Source organism: Thunnus maccoyii, chromosome 14, assembly GCF_910596095.1.
Source record: "Thunnus maccoyii chromosome 14, fThuMac1.1, whole genome shotgun sequence".
NCBI lineage: Eukaryota > Metazoa > Chordata > Actinopteri > Scombriformes > Scombridae > Thunnus > Thunnus maccoyii.
Window position 1 is genome coordinate 30,720,995 of NC_056546.1, and position 21,731 is coordinate 30,742,725.

Consider the following 21,731-nt stretch of genomic DNA (forward strand, 5'->3'; position numbering starts at 1 on the left):
TCAATTGTCTCTGTACAGTAAAAGTGTGAGAAAATGCTCATGACTCCTTATTTTACACTCATATGCTCCCCAGCTGGAGACTGTATACTGATAGCTTTACCTGCTGATATAAATTACTTTCTATCATTTATGTCTGTCATCTTTAGTGGATGAAATATATCTAATGTGCCATGAATTATTGCCACTGAAACCAATGAGACAAAGCATACACATGTCCTTGTTTATACATGCCTTCTATAGTTTAAGTCCTAATTATTAGTGAATATAATGGTCATACTTTACTTGTATTGCACAGTTTGGTCAGCAGTGTACTGTAGTATCAAATTACTTCAGAATTTCAGTAAAAACTCTGCAGAGTTACCAGAGATTATAAATGGTTTAGTTTCAAGAATGCATTCCTTTAAAAAGTGGCTCTAAACAATCAGTTTTTACATATAAGTCTGAAGATTGGGCCCTGTTCTTCGTACGTGAATAAGCGGGTTATTCAGATTACAATGTTGACAATTTGACATGAATCTGGATTCTTTGGTTCTTCGAAACTGTCATGTTCATCTGGAACTGTTGTAAGAGTGACAAGTCCTTAAGACCACACCTGCTAAAGTGATTTTAGGGTGAACCCCAAACATGAACTAATTTTCAGATAGAAATGTCTTGGTTTTTCATATTTATAGGCCTAATAAAAGAATTTTGATATAATTATGATTGTACGTAAGAACATGCAGGTTAAGAAAATAAAAGTTTGGACACTAAAAAGGAATCAATCCAAATTAAGTTTGGGATACTGAGCAAAAGCCATAAACTCAACTAAAAGATTCTGACTTTTGTGAGACTGGTGGAGCCAGAACATATGACATTTAATTTGACATTTGAAACACTAAAATATATTAAGTCATTAACAGCAGAACTCGCTTTGCTGAAAATGTTGAAGCAATTTAAGCTACTTCTTGGGATGTTTAAATAATGTTTCACATGTGATTATTCCCTGAAAGTTTCTTATGTGTACAGTGAGGGGAACCGTACCAATCCTGCACCCAACTTCACTGGCAGTGTGACCACATTCACTGATAATATCTAACTGTTTAATAGTGATGAAAGTGTTGAAACAATGTAGAGCAAAATGTAGAATCAAATAACAGCAGTAACAATGCAAGAACACACTTAAAATGAGACATGTCTGCAAATCTATTGCCCAGTGCATGCTGGGAGGGTTCCCAACACGCCAATCATATGAATGCTGATCATTGCTTCAACTCTCTATGCATTTTCCCTTTGTTATTCAAAATGACCTCAACCAGGATTAACAAATCAATCCTCAAGTTGCATTCAAAGAACCAAATTAGCAAAATGAGTATTCACAGGATAATTTTAGGGTGATAACAGCATGTTAGGCTGAATAAGTCAGGCCACATTTGAAGAGCAGGGCCCTGGACTACAAACAGGGAAAACAGAAAGTGAAGAAGGAATATTTATCATCTTTTAAATATCAATTCATATTCATGAAGACCACACACACACACACACACTGTTGTGGATGTATTAAAGTCATCGTGTTAAAAATTGAAATTTGTCCAATAGACTCTGGATTTAGAACAACATAAACAAGATAGCATTAACTTACTTGTGTAGGCTTATGAAGTTAGCACAATCTTTTTAACCATGAAATGTTTTTACACTAAAAAGTCATTTAAAATGATAGTAAGTTAATATAATTCTATAATAACTCACTTTTAGAGTGTACAAGCACAGAGATTCTTGACCTTCTCATAAATTAAAAACTTGAGTCCCTGAATGAGAAAATACTGTCAGGTCTGAGTTACTTTTGTAACTTCTTCTTCCTCAGCCTTTAAATTCCCCCAGGTGGTCTGTGATTGGCTGCAGTTTCTAAGATTTACCAGCCAATACTATGAGGGGAGGAGGAGAACCTAAAGTTGAGGCCCAGAGATCCTGGGAAGGTTCAGCACATTTTAGAGGGATGTATAAGTCACAATAAAAAAAATCTTATAATTTCATGTGTTTAATTGGGAACATACCACAATGTAATTTTAAAACAGCCATTCTACAAAATAGGCTCTTTTTTGCATTTTGTGCCTTTGAATCTATATTTGCAATGGCCACTTCATTATGCTCTGTAGGCATGAACCATGGGGGTGAAGGGTCTTTAAACCATGATTACAAATGGAGGACTTGTACTTGTAACAGAATATTTTTACATTGTGGCTTTGCTACCTCTACAGGATCTGACAAGTTCTTCTATTTTTTACCCCCTTAGAGGGGTTTTTCCTTACCCGAATCAAGGGTCTAAGGATAGGGAGTGTTGTAGTTGTTGTACAGATTGTAAAGCCCCTTATGATTTTGGGTTATCGGGCTATATAAATAAAATGTAGTTGACCTGACCTGACACTCAGAATGGCCTGTAAGAACAAGGTACATTCATGCAGTGCCTCACGTAAATAATATTGCCAGAAACTCCTTTTATACAGGCGCTGTACTTTGGAGCAGCCATCCTTTAAATATCAATTTGTCAAAATCAAGAGGGACTTAGAGATTAGATTAGAGTTTAATTATTATGTAAGGGAACAGATTTTACATGAGCCACAATTGTTTTGTTGTTTTTTTATGTGTTTTTTTCGTTATGTGTACTTTGTTCCAATGTAGGCATACTTTTGTTTAAAAAGTTTATATTATTTTATGTTAATGTTTTGTGTTTGTCGTTGAACATCTTGTGGCCATGTTAGAAATACATATTGACACTTTATCATATTATTGGATTCAGTGTATTTAATAGGTTCATAAATTATCAAATAAAAAGTAAAAAATACAAATGGCCATCAGATTTGAACAGTAGATATTAGATGATAGTATGCTCAGGGCGGTATACCAGAAAGCAGGTTTAACAAACTTTGAGCCCAACCCTGAACTCTGAGTTTTTGGTTCTGGAACAGCTGATCAGACTTTGTTCAATCAGCAGAGGAGGGCCCAATCCCAATGTCCACACTCATGGACTCACGATATTAAGTTTTATTCAGTGTTGTTATCAGCTGTGGTTATTTTTGTTTGTTTTGTTCCGTTTCCGTTTTTTTTTTTAACCAGACTTACATTTCCTTAATGATGATGCAACTGCAACTGAAGATGATAAATATAAGAAGAGATTTATAAACAATATATAGATCAAGACAAAGAGACATGACTATAAGCTCACAGTCTGATCCAGTAATAATGTATTTGGTGATTTGCACTTGAAAAGACATCAAGGTTAAAATACAGATTTTCAAATTGTAGACACTGCAGCTGCACTACAATCCTGCTCACTTAGAAATATTAACACATAATGTCCAATATTATTGTATTTATTTATTGGGACAGTGTACAGTTTTTAATATAAAAGATGCACTGCCCCGGAGTTAGCTCAAAGCCAATTTACATCCGCAGTCCCCCACGATCAAAACATACAACAGCACAACAACAAACAGTACAAAGCAAAAAACACACAGAACACACCATAGAAAATACAAAGCTACACACAACACAACACAAAGCTCCTATAGCTCTCAGTAGTAACGACTTTATGAGCTTCTTTAATGATAAAATTCTAACTATTAGAGACAAAATTAACCATCTCCTGCCCTCAACAGGCACCGTTCTCTCCCCAAACACAGGAACCTTGGTAACGGCAGTAAATCCTGACATAAATCCTGACATATATTTGGACTGTTTTTCTCCAGTAGACTTGTCTGAACTAACTTCAATGATTTGTTCAGCTAAACCATCAACCTGTCTCTTAGATCCCATCCCAACTAGGCTGCTTAAGGAAGCCTTACCCTTAGTGAGCACTTCTTTACTAGATATGATCAATCTGTCTTTAGTAACAGGCTATGTACCACAGTCCTTTAAAGTAGCTGTAATTAAACCTCTTCTTAAGAAGCCTACTCTTGATTCAGGTGTTTTAGCCAATTATAGACCTATATCTAACCTTCCATTTCTATCCAAGATCCTTGAGAAAGCAGTCTCTAATCAGTTATGTGACTTTCTACATAACAATAGTTTATTTGAGGATTTTCAGTCAGGATTTAGAGCGCATCATAGCACAGAGACAGCACTGGTGAAAGTCACAAATGACCTCCTAACTGCATCAGACAAAGGATTTGTCTCTATACTTGTCCTGTTAGATCTTAGTGCTGCATTTGACACAATTGACCATCAAATCCTTTTGCAGAGACTGGAACATTTAATTGGCATTAAAGGAACTGCATTAACCTGGTTTAAGTCCTATTTATCAGACCGATTTCAGTTTGTACATGTGAATGATGAATCCTCCGTGAAGGCAAAAGTTAGACACGGAGTTCCACAAGGTTCTGTACTTGGACCAATTCTATTCACCTTATATATGCTTCCTTTAGGTAATATTATTAGGAAACACTCCATAAATTTTCATTGTTACGCAGATGATACCCAATTATATTTATCAGTGAAGCCAGATGAACCCAATCAGTTAAACAAACTCCAAACATGCCTTAACGACATAAAGACCTGGATGACCTGCAATTTTCTACTACTAAATTCAGATAAAACTGAAGTTATTGTGCTTGGCCCTAAACACCTTAGAAACACATTATCTAATGATAAAGCTGCTCTGGATGGCATTACCCTGGCCTCCAGCACCACCGTAAGGAATCTGGGAGTTATCTTTGATCAGGATATGTCCTTTAACTCCCACATAAATCAAATTTCAAGGACTGCCTTTTTTCACTTACGTAATATCACAAAAATCAGGCACATCCTGTCCCTAAAATATGCAGAAAAACTAGTTCACGCATTTGTTACTTCTAGGCTGGATTATTGCAATTCCTTATTATCAGGCTGCCCTAACAAGTCTCTAAAGACTCTCCAGCTCGTCCAGAACGCAGCTGCACGTGTATTGACTAAAACTAGAAAAAGAGATCAGATTTCTCCCATTTTAGCTTCACTACATTGGCTTCCTGTAAAATCTAGAATAGAATTTAAAATCCTTCTCCTAACTTACAAAGCCCTTAATGGTCAGGCACCATCATATCTTGAAGAGCTCATAATACCGTATTATCCCACTAGAACACTGCGCTCCCAGTATGCAGGCTTACTGGTGGTCCCTACAGTCTTTAAAAGTAGAATGGGAGGCAGAGCCTTCAGCTATCAGGCTCCTCTTCTATGGAACCATCTACCGGATTCAATCCGGGGTGCAGACACCCTCTCTATGTTTAAGAGTAGGCTTAAAACTTTCCTTTTTGATAAAGCTTATAGTAAGGGCCGACCAGGCTCGCCTTGGATCAGCCCTTAGTTATGCTGCTATAGGCCTAGACTACTTGGGGACTTCCCATGATGCACTGAGCTCCTCTCTCCTCCTCCTCCTCTCCATCTGTATGCATTCATGTAACATCAATGCATGTCACTAACTTTGCTTCTTCCCCGGAGTTTTTTGTGCTTTCTCATCTCACAGAAAAACCTGACTCCCGGGCCGAACCTTCGCGGTCCTTCACAGTCCTGATGGCATCCTTCCCTGGCTGTTGCTGCTTGTGCTTGTTGTTGTTTGTTGTTGTGATTGTTTTTCTTCTGTCCCCCCTCCCCCTTTCCCTCTCTCTTTCTCTCTCTCAACCCAACCGGTCAAAGCAGATGGCCGCCCACCAAGAGCCGGGGTCTGCTTGAGGTTTCTACCCATTAAAGGGGAGTTTTTCCTTACCGCTGTCGCCAAGTGCTTGCTCATGGGGGAATTGTTGGGTCTCTGTACATTAAAGAGTACGGTCTTGACCTGCTCTATGTGAAAAGTGCCTTGAGATGACTTCTGTTGTGATATGGCGCTATATAAATAAAGATTGATTGATTGATTGATTGATTGACAACAGCACATCACATACACCCACAATGTCAATTAGAAATTGATAATGTAAACATGTCAAATTAAAAGCAAGACTAATGCGCTAATGTCAGGTTGGGGAAACAGGAGTGGACCCAAATGCAGAGGCCAGAATGCAGATTTGACGAAAATCTCCTTTAATTATGGATGGTCAAGTACAGGCAAACAGAACTTGCAGACGAGACAAAACAATGATCCAACAAAGACTTTACTCAAAACCAGACCTTAAATACAGACTAAACTAATCAGGGAATGGGGAACAGGTGACAAGACACAAATGCAGGCTGGGAGTGATTGGCTGAGGGAAACACAAGAAGCAGGGCAGGGCTAACAAGACTGATACAGGGCAGGTGTGGGGAAGACACAGCGCAGAGCTGGGCTAACGAGGGTGAAGCAGGGCAGGTGAGGAGGAGAACATGAACACACAAGGGAAACAAAGTAACAAAACCAAAACCCAGAAAACACAATAATCTAAATACAACCCACACCAACCTGTCCAAGAACCATCATGAACCTAAACTAAAGTATACAACACATCAGGCTAAACAACAAAAGGCAGTCCAAACCCACAACCCAAATATAACAAGACCCATATAACCAGAAGGACTAAACAGAACTGCAAACCAGGAGACGCCAAAGAACACAAGAACATAAAAAGACCAAAAAACACACAAAGTCCAGGCAGGGTGTGACAGCTAATGAGAAGATCATAGATGGAGTTTGGACTCAGTGGTCACAGAGCTGATTGGTCTTTAGTAGATTTTTTAATTTGGCCTTGAATGTATTGCTTGAACTGCAGTTCTTCATATCATCAGGTAGCTGATTGCCCAAATGCAGTGTGATGAAATGGTATGGTACAATCTTAGAGGACATTCTAGAGGATCTAATAGAACTTACTGAGCGAGTGTACACAAAGTCACATAGTGGAGGAGGGGCCAAACCATTTAAAATTCAATCTAAAATCAATCTAATTCAATCTAAAATCCAATCTAAAATTCAAAAGCTCAGTAAAGTGTATTTCTCCAGTACCCTACAGTGATGGCAATGCATTGTTTTTTTGTCCAGAGTTTTTAGAGTTTGTTTGTATAAGGACTCAAGAGGTTTTATGGCTGTTTCTCCAGCCTGCCCCCAACATGTGATGCAATAAGACATATGGGAAAGAATCATAGTATGCATAAATATCTTGGCTGCGTCCAAAGAGAGACAGTTTCTAATGTGTCTAAAATTTGCTAAGTTGTACTTTATGGTTTTAACTGTTTTTTTAACATGTTTCTTAAAGTTCAAATTTGGATCCCGTGTCACACCAAGATATTTAAAATTCACCTTTGATGAAAATAACAGCATTCGGAGGTTGTACCATGGTTTTAGAGAAAAACATACCTTTTGTCTTGTTTACATTTAGACTCAGACATGACAGATCAAGCTAATGTGTGATCCTTTCCAATACAATTGTTAGCTTAGCAGCAGCTAACTCAGCTACATTTGTAGTTCTGTATCATGACACTGTTGAGGGAGATCATTAATATATAGGTTAAATCATAGGGGACCTAACACTGACCCTTGTGGAGCACTTATTGTGCACTTCGTGTTACTGGACAGTGTGTCACCCACTTTAACACATTGTATCCTACAGGACAAATATGAAGACATCCATGCCAGTGCTCTACATGAGAAGGTAAATTGAGAGAGCTTTGATATTAAAACATCATGATTGACTGTGTTGAATGCTTTACGCATATCTAAAAATATAGCACCAACTACTCCTCCTTTGTCAAGTCTTGATTTAATTTGCTCTACTAAGTGCAAGGTAGCAGTTTCAGTGGAATGATTTGCTCTAAAACCAAATTGCATAAAATGTAGACCAAAATTGCTTGTATTAAGAAATGTTGTCAGTTGTTTAATGACAACTTTCTCAGCAACCTTTGAGAGTACTGGCAGTATGCTTACTGATCTGTAGTTACTGGCTTCAAGGTGGTCTCCAGATTTAAAAATAGATGTGACAATAACACATTTCCAGTCATCAGGAAAGGAGCTGTGTTTAAAAGACAATTTAATTAAACATTAAATTATTTAAATATATATATATATATTATTATTGGAAAGCATCTCTACTTTTGGTGCTTTTTAAGGAGCTGATGATTTTGATTTTGTTTACAAGTTGACAAAATCATCAGTTTACTCAGACTATGGCTGTGAGTAAAAGTATCACAGCCATAGTCCAGATCATCAGAGGACAGTACATCACCCCAGGAAGGAATGATGTTCCATCAGTGTAACCAATCACATCATGAGTTATAGAAATAATCATTCATTGATCCTACCTACGTGTCTAAAGCTTAATACCGATTTTGTGAATTTAAACTGAGATAACACATTATGTGCAATAAACATATCAGTGCAGGAGCTGCTCTAACAAACTGACAGCTGTCTTATGTGCACAGAGTCAGTGTTGTAAAAGAAGGACGTGCAGAGGTTTTATTCACGCTATGTAATATTTGAATGTGAGAGCACCAACCGATATTCAAAGAAATTAATGATGTACATAAAAGCGGTGACTTAGACAGTCCTGAGTAACAAACTGCTATCCAACCAGGTTTTTGATTCTGACATACAGTCACCCGTCGCTAATGAATTCGCTTCGAAACGCGCTTCGATACGAGCTAGATGAATGAGGAAATGAAACAGCGTGCCTCACTCTGTAAGAGGGAGGAGATAGAGTGAAACTCAGGGTTTGTTGAAGAAAACCTACCAGTGGGCAGGTTAGCTTCATAGAGTCAGTTACCATGGTAACTGACCCGGAGTTTAAGTTACCTCTCTTCCTGGAACTGAAAACCCAGAGTTTCCTTCATCTCAGGGTGAACAACCAGAGTTTTCACTATATCCGCTTTCTAGAATATCACCCAGGTGTTTTCATCTTGTTGACACCTCGCCTGTCTGCACTATTTTCCAACCGAGCTCAAGCCATCTGCTCTGCAGCCGGAAGCTGTGATCAGCTGATGGAGGAGGAGCAGCTGGAGAGGTGAGCCATCTTCCCCCGGCCCCGGCAGACTGATACGCTGATAGAATCTGATAGAGCCTGGACGAGAGGAATACGGGAAATCATCTGGGGATCCCGGTGTCATTTGGAGGCAGAGACGATTACAGGACGCCAGGACAACCAGTGTCAGCCGGGAAGGACGATATCTGAAGGACTGATCAGAATTTCTTTACCAGAGCTTACTGAGGAATATACCCGCTTTTAACGTTAGAGAGAAGGCTCTTTTACTAATACAAAGAACGGAAAACATTGAGCTAAGACCGAGGATTAATAACAAAATATCTACCGCATGTAAACTAGGAAAATGCAGAAGTCCAGACAATTTTAAGATAGGCGATATATATAAGCATGTAGTCCTTACATGACAAAAGGCGTATAACAACTCCAGTAAATGTAAACAAACAGCTATTCAAGCTAGCTGAAGTTAGCCGATTGGGGGTTAGCTTCCTTGCTAGTAACATATAGCTAACCTAAGGTAGTAGGACCGAGGCACAACGGAGGTAAAGCGAACTGAACAAGGCTGTTGTCTGGTTTAAAACCAATTTTAACCTCAACATAGTCGTCCTCAGTGGATGACAGCTGTCGCACTGTTTGTGTTATCTCAGTATGAAGTTATTAGCATAATTAGCCTTTCATCTAACGTCGGCTAACTGATATTTGCGTTAGCAGACCAGCTTAATAACATTAACACTCGCAAGCTAAATGTAGAACAAAGAGGACATTTTGACAATACTACGTGTGTTTTTGACATAGACCCGTTTAAAATATTTTGCTGTGAGAGAGAAACACTTCCAGGGTTGGTGTAATGCTACAATAGACAATCCAGATATTCCGAGTAGTCCAGTTGATTGGCTGAAAGAGTAGGACGTCGGGATGAAGGAAAACAACTTCATGACTTCTTAAAGATTTAGTCATATCGCTCCCCTTGCCTGCGTTGTTGCAAGGCTATTGGTGTATTCGCGTTCTTATCTGTATAGTGAGTGGACATCTCTTCGTTCTGTTTGACAGTAACCGTACTGGGCTGGTAAGTTTGGCTCGTTTGCCCTCTCAGCGGCAGCAGTCGAAAACAGTGCAGTCAAATGGACGAGAGGACCTTCAGTTCAACGTAACGGGCTGTAAAAGGAGCCACAACTCAGCCAGGCAGTATGGAGCAGATTGTTAAATCGATCTAAATTACCAATAATTTCATTTGAAAAGATAAGAAAACACCCTTTAAACACAGGAGAAGTTACGTACAGACACTTTGTAATAATAGTTAGTTTTGTTGTGTATATATTTCCTAGAGACTATTCGAAGGAGACCGTCGCCTTGTCAGAGTTTGTATTATGTAGCTGTGTTTGAGGGCCCAGCAGTAAGCCTCTCAGCTGTGTTTTGGTTGCAAGTGGCCTCCCCTCCCCCAGTCTTGAGACTCTAGATTCTCTGGTGTGGAGTGTTGGACACTGTTCGCCGGGTTTCGCCTTGTTTTTTTGTTTTGTTTTGTTTTTTTAGACCGAAGAGAGGCCGTGGCCTCAAGTCGCAGTCCTCTGGACTTCGAGGCAATTAAAAAGTGGATGTAATGGAACTGATGTTCGCCGAGTGGGAGGATGGGGAGAGGTTCTCCTTCGAAGACTCGGACCGGTTCGAGGAAGACTCTCTGTGCTCCTTCATCTCAGAGGCCGAGAGCCTCTGTCAGAACTGGAGGGGATGGAGGAAGCAGTCTGCTGGACCCAACTCCCCTACTGTCAAGATTAAAGGTTAGAGAAAGACACACATACAGATACATTTTCATTCATTCTGTTGGTTTGAAATAATCCATGAATGTGAAAGCTTTACTGAAGGTAATACAGGGTTAAAGGGCATAATGTATTACCTGTTGCTGGCAAACCTATTATATATTATTATAAAAATATACTATTAGTTACTTTAATATATGAATTGTTTTGTTGTGATGCAACAGATAAACTTGTTAGTTTGGTAATTGTCTAAACTGTAGCTGATATCATTGCAGCACATCATCTGCTCCTCTTAGCCTTGACAGTTGATTGTTGCATATGTTTCAAAGCAGAACTGAGATGCTAGTCAGTTAACTTTTTGGGACTTAAGCAAGAGTATTTATTACAAGTAAGTTAAAACACTACAACACTAATCACAATCTCAAACCTGGAGCACGTGCACATTTCAATTATTATATGGCCTGTACTGCTATGGAGGTGTTGTGGGAATGTGGAAACCCCTGGCTTCAGGTGGATGTGTTTCCTAACCAGTCAGTCAGTCAGCATACATTCTCTGTGTGTGTGTGTGTGTGTGTGTGTGTGTGTGTGTGTGTGTGTGTGTGTGTGTGTGTCTGTGTGTGTGTCTGTGTGTGTGTGATGCTTCACAGCAACCTTATGCTCTTCTCTGGTTATTCTCCAGAGAGTCCTCCATGTTCTTGTTTACTAAACCCATCAACAAGCAGAAAGCCCTGTTCCTGTAGGAACAGCAAGTAGTGCTGGTGAATGACATTAGATGCTTTTATATGCATCCATTTACTCTACTATTTGTCAAAGTAAGAGCTCAGTCAGAAAAATTTTTTACCCTGGCATTCAATTAGTTCTATTTAAACCATTGGTTGTTCTACAGATGAAAATTTGTCTTGTATATGCTAGTCTTAATTACTCCCTATTTCTATACTCACTCACATGATGTAGTAGTAGTAGTTTTCAGGAGATTCCATATTGTGACATGCTGCAAATAACTTGCCTTTAGTCATTTCCTAACGAAGAGTAATCAAAGAGTTTCTTCAGTAGAAGACAGTATTCCATCAATACTGCCAAGTGCTCGAATTAACTCCATCTTTGTTAAAGGTTTTGCTCTTAGTTGAGAGCTGGGTATAGTCTTGAGTAGGACAGACTGCTCTGTCTACTGACCGTGGAGAATGAAAATGGGACGATCTTTTTATTAAGCAAACTGGTTGGCCAGTCATTCCAAACCCAATGCAGTTAGCAAACATTGTTTAAACCCACAAAATTAGTTTAAAAGTCTCCAAACGTATCAAATAAGTCAGGCTAAATTTCAGTCAAATGTGTCTAAAATGTTGCAAGATAGGGCACCATGTGGCAAGACATGTCACAAGGGGTTGTTTCTCTGGCTGATCCTAGCCAATCACCTTAATACACGAAAGTCATGAAAATAACATGTTAATACAACTCTTGTTGACTTTTAAAATATACAGTATATTGGACCCTAGTGGTTCAAAGGGTTAAAATATAATTTTTGCATGGATGTAAATGTTGCTTTTTGTAATGAATGTGTGTCCCTGTGTGTCATGTGACCTGCAGTTCTGACTGTGTCCACTGCACCAAAATTCTGACACAGCCATTGATGTTCCTGAGGTTTGCCAACCACTCATTCATTGGTCCAGTGTTTCACTGATTTGGTGTTTGTTATGCTGGTATTCCATATGGTTGAGACACCTGCTCTATGCCATGCACAAGTATCAGAGCCCAAGCTGCAGTAAGAGCCTGTCACACACAGCTCTTCACTGAACCAGCTCACCATGGCTGCCTCTTGGTTTAACCTTCCTCCCTGCAATATTTCAAACTAATCCACTGACAAAAAAGTGCAGAGAACATCCATATCTTGCTGTGTACACCATGGACTTATCTGTCAGTTGCTAACCTCTTTGGCAGATAAGGACGCACTTTCAATTTTCTTTGGTTTTGAGATGGCTGCATGTGTGAATGTGGTGGGTTTGAGGACATGGAAACACTGTGAAAAGCGGCAGAAGGAACTTATTTCAGTTACTTTGAGTGAAAATGCGAAATAAGTGCTGCCTTGATGAAGTGTGTGTGTGTTTGTTTTATCTCATGTGTTGGGTTGAACTTGTTGTGGGGGAGGGAGCTTTGAATTGTAAAGAGGGCTTTATCCTACACAGGTCACTAGCTAGGCTGCACTAATGCCAGCAGATGTGACTGTTCCAAGGCAACACAGCCCTCCTACTCTATCAAAGATTTACCTGAGAATTAAACTGTAGGTCTTTTTAACTGCCCACCAGGGAAGATCTTCACAACAAGATATGCAGAGTATGATGCATAATTTCTTAATGGCTTCTCATTGAAGTACAAAGGAAGGGAAGATAGAGCCCAACATTCACAACATCTGACATATTTATAGCCTCATAGATCCTGTTTCCATCTGGTATTAACATGTTATGTGAATATGTACTGAGGCATTGGGCCGATCAGGGCATATTTTAATGGATCAGTATCAGCTAAAACAAACCCATCAAATGCCAGTTTACCCTACTGTGTTACTTCACCTAAGCCTGTCTTTATGACAGCCAGGTTTTCCAGTGTGAGCTTTGCGTTGCGATTGAAAATTAAGGACACACAAATGCAATTGAAAAATACACAAATTTGCTAAGCTTTGATGCTAACGAAACTTATCAAATATTTCTATTTCCCATTGACAAAGAGTAGTGTACAAAACATTAAGGTAGCAGCTTCTCATATTTAGCCAAAACTGGCCATTGCTTTCACTGGTTAAAATGACAAACGCTGCTCATTTCAGCTGTTGCTAATTAATTTTACCTCTGTGAGTAACTTTCCAATGACAGGCCAAAATTAAATTAGTCTGTGTTGTCTGGTTATGTAGCTGGTGTATGTACTTGACCAGAGATTGTTTGTGAGGGAAAAAACTCCACTCTGTAATACTGCTCTCACAATCTCTCACTACAAACATGAGTGGACTGTGTGTGTGTTTTTTTTTTTTGTTTCTATTAGTTCCCACAACACCAGAGTGATACGTCTTCTCTCTAGCTGGTCGTGTCAGTTTCAGGTGTTGCATGTTAAATTATACATGTGATATGAAAATTTAAGCTTACGAACCTAATAGTTTTGAACTATTCTTCTCAGTTAGCTCCAGCAGTAAACACACGAATTTTTTTAATAAAATGTGATTGCAGTAATAATTTAAGGGAATTTCCATGTGTGGATTGCAGTGACTGGACTTTCCCAGTAGCCTGAGTTTACATGAATGTTTTTGATACCTTTAGTTAATGTCTAGAAATGAGTATATATCTGTCCTACCATATGCAATATTTTTAATTCTTCTAAAAGAAAAGGAGCATATCCACATGTTGAGGGGACAGGTGTGTGCAGAGCCTGTTGACCACCTGTCGAGCAGCTGGAAAACTCTTTGGGAAGTGGAACAATAACAGCATGGGATGGGTAGGTGTATGCAGTGGGTTTTCTTCCGATGAAGTGCACAGCATATTGAAGGAAAGGTTGAAATGAATGGCTTGCTGAGAAAAAGCCCTAACTGCGCTTTCACAAAGAAAACTGAAGCTGTTGTACAACTACATGCGGGTCAGGGATGTATTTTTACAGTGGGCAATTGGTGTGAAGAATAGTGACTAATATGTACTGAGCGGGACACTTTACAGTAGAAAATGAACATGCTGCTGTTTCTACACATGATGCTGTTTCATATCATTGGCTTTTCTTTACCAACGTTTCTATATCAAACGACAAGTCAATTATTTTTTTCAATGGTTCATTATGTTCTTAATCGTTAAATTCAGGCCCTCTAATAAGTGGGCTGGTGATCATTTTGGAAATTATTGCTCCGTTAATAAGATTTGAAGACTTATAGTACTTTCAGTTGTTTCACCTGCTGCTCTCCCTGGCTCCGGGACTCACACTGAGTTGGACTATTGTTGCAATGCCTAAGTAAGTTTAAAATTACTTCCCTCTTAGCACAATTTAGCTGAAGTAGCTAACATTAGCCCAAGTGTGCAGCACTCGGTGTTCCCAGTAAGCTAGCGTTAACTTTAGTCCGAGACGGAAAAAATGGCGTCGTCCATAAGCTGCAACTCTGGGCTTCAAACCAGCTCCAATGCAAACTAACTGGTGACGTCACACCTCACTACCTCCATCTTTATATACAGTCTATGACTGATACTGATGTACACTATCTGCAACAAGCAAACATATGATATGATAGGAATGATGCACAAAACTAAAACGAAGACTTGAGGTTTTAGATGAGAACATTAGAATTTTCCTTAAAGTCACACCTCCATGACCAAAATTCAAAAGGTGGCCTTAACACCCGATCCCCTTATTTTTCAAACAAACTCTTCCCTTGAAAAGAGTGGGTTAACTCCATTTCCTCCCACCAGACTGAGTGTGTGTGTTTGAAATGGATGAAGAAACAAAGACAGCATGGCACAGCCAGCATCACTGTCACACCAATCCTATGAGCTACTCATGGCAATAATTGTTCATTGGTTGCTCCACAACAGAAGTAGATATTGCAGATTTATTCATTTATTTCAACGTACAGACCAAAATAAAAATCAATCAATTATTCATCAACTAAATGTGTCTCTCTTGACTTGTTTGTTTTTTTTTTTTGTATCAGCTGAGTGGTTGAAGTAAACCTACTCGCCACTTAAACAGAGCAGAGAATCTGGTGTGTATAACAGCAGATGCAGCTTTTAAATAGTGGGCAATAGTGTAATGCACCACCCGGTGCATAACAGGTGTACATCAGTGTACTAATGGAGTGCACCGTGTGGAGGGAAAGGAGGAAATGAGGAAGGCAGTGAGAGAGCTAGTGATCCAGTGAAAAGAATGAATGAGTCCTCAGCTCTTCATGGCCAGCTATAAAGGAACATCTGTTGGAGTGGCTTCCCTCTGTGCTGGAAGCTGATTGGTGGACAGTTTGCTGTCATTCACCTGCAACAGCCAGTCATAGGCTGGCAACATGAACTCTGTTACTACCCAGCTCTCCCTCTCTCCTCAGGTTCTAGCTCTTTACTGTCAGAATGTCCCAATTTCTTACTATAGTTAAACTGTCAAGTATACTATATTTAAATGTGAATAGCACACAAATTGTGACTCAGTCCTAAAGATTTAGTAGTTTACTTTTTATTCTTGAGCTGTTGTACAAAATGAAATCATTTTACTGTGTAACACTTTACTTTTTCCCTGCCTGAGTGGGAATAGAGCAGTCATTAGAAGACTTATTAGTAATACAGTAACAACAGTAGAGGTAGTAATAGTCAATGGTAGCTGTAGACCTGACTTGGTTAATATGATCACTGACATATATTTCTTGAATTTTCAGTCATCCTGGTCATGGCAACTGGACTTGCTTTAGTTTCTTGAAGATGTTTCACTGACTACCTGCTTAAATCTGTGGGACAGGGGACACTTGGACAGAGAAGACAGGTGGTGTGAGTGAAGGAGGGCATCTATGTTAAACTTAAACAGCCATCACTCATCAGGGGAGGTGGACTACGACACCCCTTATCTTAAACTACTTCACACCAACACAGTGACATGGGTAAAAACAGCGCTGGGGGTGTATCCCTATATATGAAATGATTTTTTTTTACATGGTCCCTGACAAATAAATGTAATGAACTAAACTAAGCTAAATCTGTATGGATCAACCTGCATCAGTTAAATGCACAATATGTCATTTCTGCTGCTCAGGGTCTCTCAATCAAAACAATTACTAAAGACGGAGTGTGATGACGGCGTGAAGTAGCGTAGGATCATGAGAGTTGTTGTCTTCATTGTTTAACAACCAGCTTCTCTGGGATAGGATTACTTCAGTGTTTATCGTTCAGGATGTTTTTACCAGGAGCCGAATTATCCACAGAGGTCTCCTCCTCCCCAGAACAAACAGATCCGGTGATTAAAATGGGTAAAAACACGAAATAAAGCAGTTCCATGTTAAAAATCAGTGCTTATCCAACGCTGTTCAGCGGGCACAGGACGTTGAGCCAGCTAGCCGAGCTGCTGTTAACGTTTGCTTAGCTTGTTTCTCTGATAACCTAAGATACAGACGTTCAGCAGGTTTTTACCATGAGCTGAATTATCTGTAGAGTTCTCCTCCTCTCCAAGACAAACATACATGGGGAATAAAACTGTAAAAACAGTGGGTAAAGCAGTTTCACATTAAAAATCGGTGTTTCTCCGGCACTGTTCGGCGGAAAGAGGACATCTCGGAGGGGCTACTTGTCGAGTTGCTGCTAACGTTTGCTCAGCTTGTTTCTCTGATAACTTAAGATCCAGATGTCCAACAACTAAAATCCTTCATTCAGTTAAAAGATACAGTTAAAAATGACCAAGATCTAAAAAGTTTATCATAAAAATTTGGCTTAAAACTGAATAAAAGTCCATTTATGACAGTTTCTGGCAGGCAACCACAATGCTGATGTATTATCTTGTATGCATATACTCTTTTACCCCTTTGTTCTTTCTTTTTTCTGATTTTTTCAGATCTGTGTGGAGTGATGAGGAGACTGTAACATTCCTCAAATTAGGCAAATTCATGAGACAAACAGAAATGTTATATGTCCATCACATTTTCTTTTGAGCTTTGATTGCCGCTCTTTTAATGATGTCATCTTGTTGTGTCACCTTCTTCTGAAATGGTTTAATGGCACCAGGCTGAAACATTAGCACCACCAGCCGTTTAACTTGATGCACCCAACTCCTAATATTTACAAAACATTAATACATTTGCATTCATTTGTATTTTCTCTTTCTTTTTCTGTTCAAATTTGTGCTACATTTAGATGGAAAACTTGTAACATAGGAGGTATCATTTAAGTCAGTCGTGTGCCATTTTTGCAACCTAATGAAAATAATGTCCATCATGTTTTTCACTTGCACTTGAAGCACCTGGTCTTAAACTTGTATGTGCTTTATGTAATATTAAACTTTAGCTCACTGATTAACTCCCACATAACATATGAGTGAAGCTAGTCTGCTTGTTTTAATGGGTTTTCCATGTCCTGTAACCATGAGCCCCTGAGCCTTTACACCAAGGATGGCATTATATGAATGCAGTGCTTTCCTCCATATATGGTAAACAGCAGCACAAGTAGTGGCTTGGAAATGAGGCCTGTAATATGAGACCCATCACTTTTTCTTCTCTCAGTGGCAGACCACTGTGTTCTCAATAAGACTCCTGTCACAGTGCTTATACTGCTCGTTCTTTACCACACACACACACACACACACACACATACCTTTCTTCATTTGTTAGTTTTTGTATCATCAACATCTTATAGCCTAACTTAACAAAACTTAAATCCGAAAGATGTACTTGTTGCCTCCAGAGGCTGCTAGGTTCTTCAAGCAACGCAATAGTGAAATGATGGACAAAAAGAACACTGTGCTGATGATTTTGCTGTTCTTAGAGCATTGCCAGTATAGGACTAGTGTCTCAGAACCAGATATCATTCTGTCAGTCACTACAAAAGTGAATCCTGGTGATATCTATCATTGACAAAGCTCTACCAACAGGCTTTTATTCTAGTTTTGTTGCATTTTCTGCTTTGAATCACTCCCCCTACCAGCTTTACAAGGGGTTAGATTGGTGTAGAAATATTTCAAACTTTTAAACTTGGTTTGCCAAATCATTATTCCCACTCACATTCAGTGTTTACCCTAGGACTTTTCTCAGCAGCGGTGCTGTTGTGCACGTGCAGAAGCCACAATGCCAGGACCTGTATTTGTGCACACCAGCATTGATTACATACAATGAATTTGAATCGGTGATTGTTAGGATGCGTAGCAGTCAAAAATATACAGTCAAAATATACACAAAAATAAGAGATTCTAAATAAAATAAAAAGAAGAATTTACAATAGAAGAAAAATGTAAGATTTAAAATAAAAATATAAAATATATTCTGGTGAGAGGAGCAGCTACAGACTACAGTTTTAAATATTACATTTTAAATATAGAAGAATGGAATGAATGTACAGGGCATTGACCAGGAGTAAACAATGTATGCATTGACCAGAACTAAACAGTATGCATAATTTATAATGAGATATATATATATATTTATAATGAATACATTTGCGTTAATGTAATGCGCTATGTAGCGTCAAGATCACTGATGTGCAAATAAGAGATTGTGGTGTGTTATGTTAATATAACATGTATTGTCCATGAGGCTGACTGCAATTGGGAAGAAACTGTTTTTGTAGTGTGAGTTTTAGGTCCTGACAGCCCTCAGCCTCTTGCCAGAAGGGAACGTTTTGAAAAGTTTATGTCCAGGGTGGGAGGGGTCGGCCATGATCTTTCTTGCCCTCTTCAGCGTCTTGGAGGCATGCAGGTCCTGGGTTGATGGCAGATTGCATCCAATCACCTTTTCGGCACAGTGGATAATACGTTAAATAGTCTATTTTTGTCCTTGACAGCAGCAGCAGCATATCAGAAAGTGATAGAGGAGATGACGATGAAGTCAATGGTGGTGGTGTGGAAGTGTACCATCATTGCCTTTGGGAGTTTGAATTTCTTCAGCAGCCGCCGGAAGTACGTCATCTGCTGAACCTTCTCGGTGAGGCCACTGATGTTCATTTCCTACTTGAGGTCGCGGCTGATGGCGGTTCCCAGGAAGCAGAGGGACTCCACTGTGTCGACTGGGAAGTCACACTGGGCGATGGAGGCAGGTGGGGCTGTGTTCCCTCTGAAGTCCACAACCATCCCCACTGTCTTTAAATCATTGAGCTCCAAGTTGTTTTGTCCACACCAAGTCACCAGGTGCTCAATCTCCCACTTGTAGGCGGTCTCATCTCCACCAGAGTTGAGCCCAGTGAGGGTGGTGTCATCCGCAAACTTCAGGAGCTTGATGGACTGATAACTGGAGGTGCAGCTGTTGGTCTACAGGGAGAAGAGAAGTGGAGAAAGGAAGCAGCCTTGAGGGGAACTGGTGCTGATGGTCAGGGAGTCGGATACGTGCCTCCCCAACTTCACGTGTTCACAGACAGGAAGTCGGTTATCTACTTACAGGTTAAGTCAGGCACGTGTAGCTGGGAGGGCTTGTCCTGTAGCAGAGCCGGGATGACTGTGTTAAAGGCGGAGCTGAAGTCCACAAACAGGATCCTGGCATTGGTTCCTGCAATGTCCAGATGCTGGAGGATGAAGTGGAGGGCCATGTTTACAGCATCGTCCACAGACTTGTTGGCTCTGTAGGCAAACTGCAGGGGAACCAGGAGTGGGTCTGTGATGGATTTAAGGTGGGACTGTACAAGGCGCTCAAAAGACTTAATGTCGGTCAGGCCGATGGGTCTGTAGTGTTTAAGATCTGTGGGCCTTGTTTTTTTGGGGACTGGGATGATAGTCAAGGTCTTGAAGCAGGTTGGTACATGGCATGTTTCCAGGGAGATGTTAAAAATGTCTGTGAACAGCGGAGACAGCTGGTCAGCATAGTGCTTCAGGGTGGAGGGAGAGACTTAGGCCCTGTTTACACATGGTATTAACATCCGTCTTGGGTGATCCGATCACAAGTGGACAGCTCTAAATACAGGTGTAAACACACCCAAGATGCATTGAAGATGGATTGAGATCCTATCACTCAGACCACATTCGGAGGTGGTCTCGGCCACATGTGACTACATTCATTTAGCAGTGTAAACGCAATGCATCCTGGGCCACATTGAAGGACCACCTTCTCAACTGACATCCTCTATTTTCCGGCAGACTAGGCACAAGACCCTCCATCCAAAGCTGTTCAACTTGTTTGATAAGAGGATAAAGAAATTATTTTGTGTTTCATGTGAATTAAGAACGTAATCCACCTCCCGTTTCTTCCTGTTTTTCCCGTTCCCCTAACCGGTTTCCCTCTTCAAATCGACAATTAGAAAAGAAATTAAACCATTAATTTTTTGCTTGTCTGTCTAAAAAAATATTTCAGAAGCTAAACATAGCTGCATAGTTTCCTCTGTCCTGTTAAGTTGATAACGACAGCTTTTAGTTTTACTGCGCTGCTCGACATAATGGAGCTCAGGATCTATCAGGAGGACAGCTGCTTTACTCCAAATCACTGTATGAACCTGGACTGCATGTGTGTAACAGCTGACCTGTTGGATGTGTAGAACACAGAACATTAATTAACATTAGATCCTGACCGCTGCTGTCGGCGTGTCGGAGATTTAAATAATCAATGAAGTTATGCTGCTGTGTCTTGTGCCTAAATGTCTCTGAATGGAGAGATGCAGCTGCGGGGAGATCGCTGCATAACTCTCTCTCTCTCTATTCCAACGCGGAATATTTATATATATATATATATATATATATATATATATATATATATATATATATATATATATATATATATATATATATATATATATATATATATATATATATATATATATATATACTGAATATTTATCCTGTTATCAAACAAGTTGAGTCCAGTCCTCCCGTCGATTAATAGCGAACGGATTTGGTCTTTGAAAACGGAAATGATGTTAGTGTTCATTTGCATGTAGAGCGGGGAAGTGAGATCCGATCACAAGTGGTCACTCAGGACGCATGTGGATACGCATGTCAATGCCAGGTGTAAACAGACATACTTAAAGCTGTCCACTTGTGATTGGATCACCCGAGACGCATGTTAATAGCAGGTGTAAACAGGGCCATTGTTGCCACCTGCAAGTCTAATGCAAACCCTGCTCTGATAACAGCAAGCAGGAAAGAACTGAGACAGCAGCAGCAGTTATGGGAAACGCAGAGCAGAACATCCCTACATCTCCTTTAAACTGAAGTCAGTTCCTGTTGAGGGACAGACAAGAACTGAAGATGGTCAACCATGTCCCACTGAAAACAAACCTAAAGTGAAAAAGCAGGCCATGCTAAAACTGTCTCACACAATATAGGCCCATTTTACTACAAGTCATTAATAAATAATTAATAAACACATCAAGCCTTTTATGTGGAAACACATTTAGACACTCCCACTGGAGTATCTCTATTCCATAGAGCGCATTCCATAGAGGGCATGTGAACATACTGAAAACATGTTTATCCTTTATTT

At 39.8% G+C, this 21,731-nt stretch overlaps 1 protein-coding gene across 4 annotated transcripts in view; it reads left to right on the forward strand.

Annotated features, from left to right (window-relative positions):
- The first annotated feature begins 8,609 nt into the window (after window positions 1-8,609).
- zswim8 (zinc finger, SWIM-type containing 8) overlaps window positions 8,610-21,731 on the forward strand; it is a 59,950-nt gene continuing 46,828 nt past the window's right edge. For 3 of the 4 annotated variants that reach the window (XM_042432828.1, XM_042432827.1, XM_042432829.1), the window contains exon 1: window positions 8,910-10,654. In XM_042432828.1, coding sequence (XP_042288762.1) covers window positions 10,477-10,654 — 178 coding nt within the window. In that variant the 5' untranslated portion in view covers window positions 8,910-10,476. The other variant, XM_042432825.1, reaches the window with a different exon arrangement.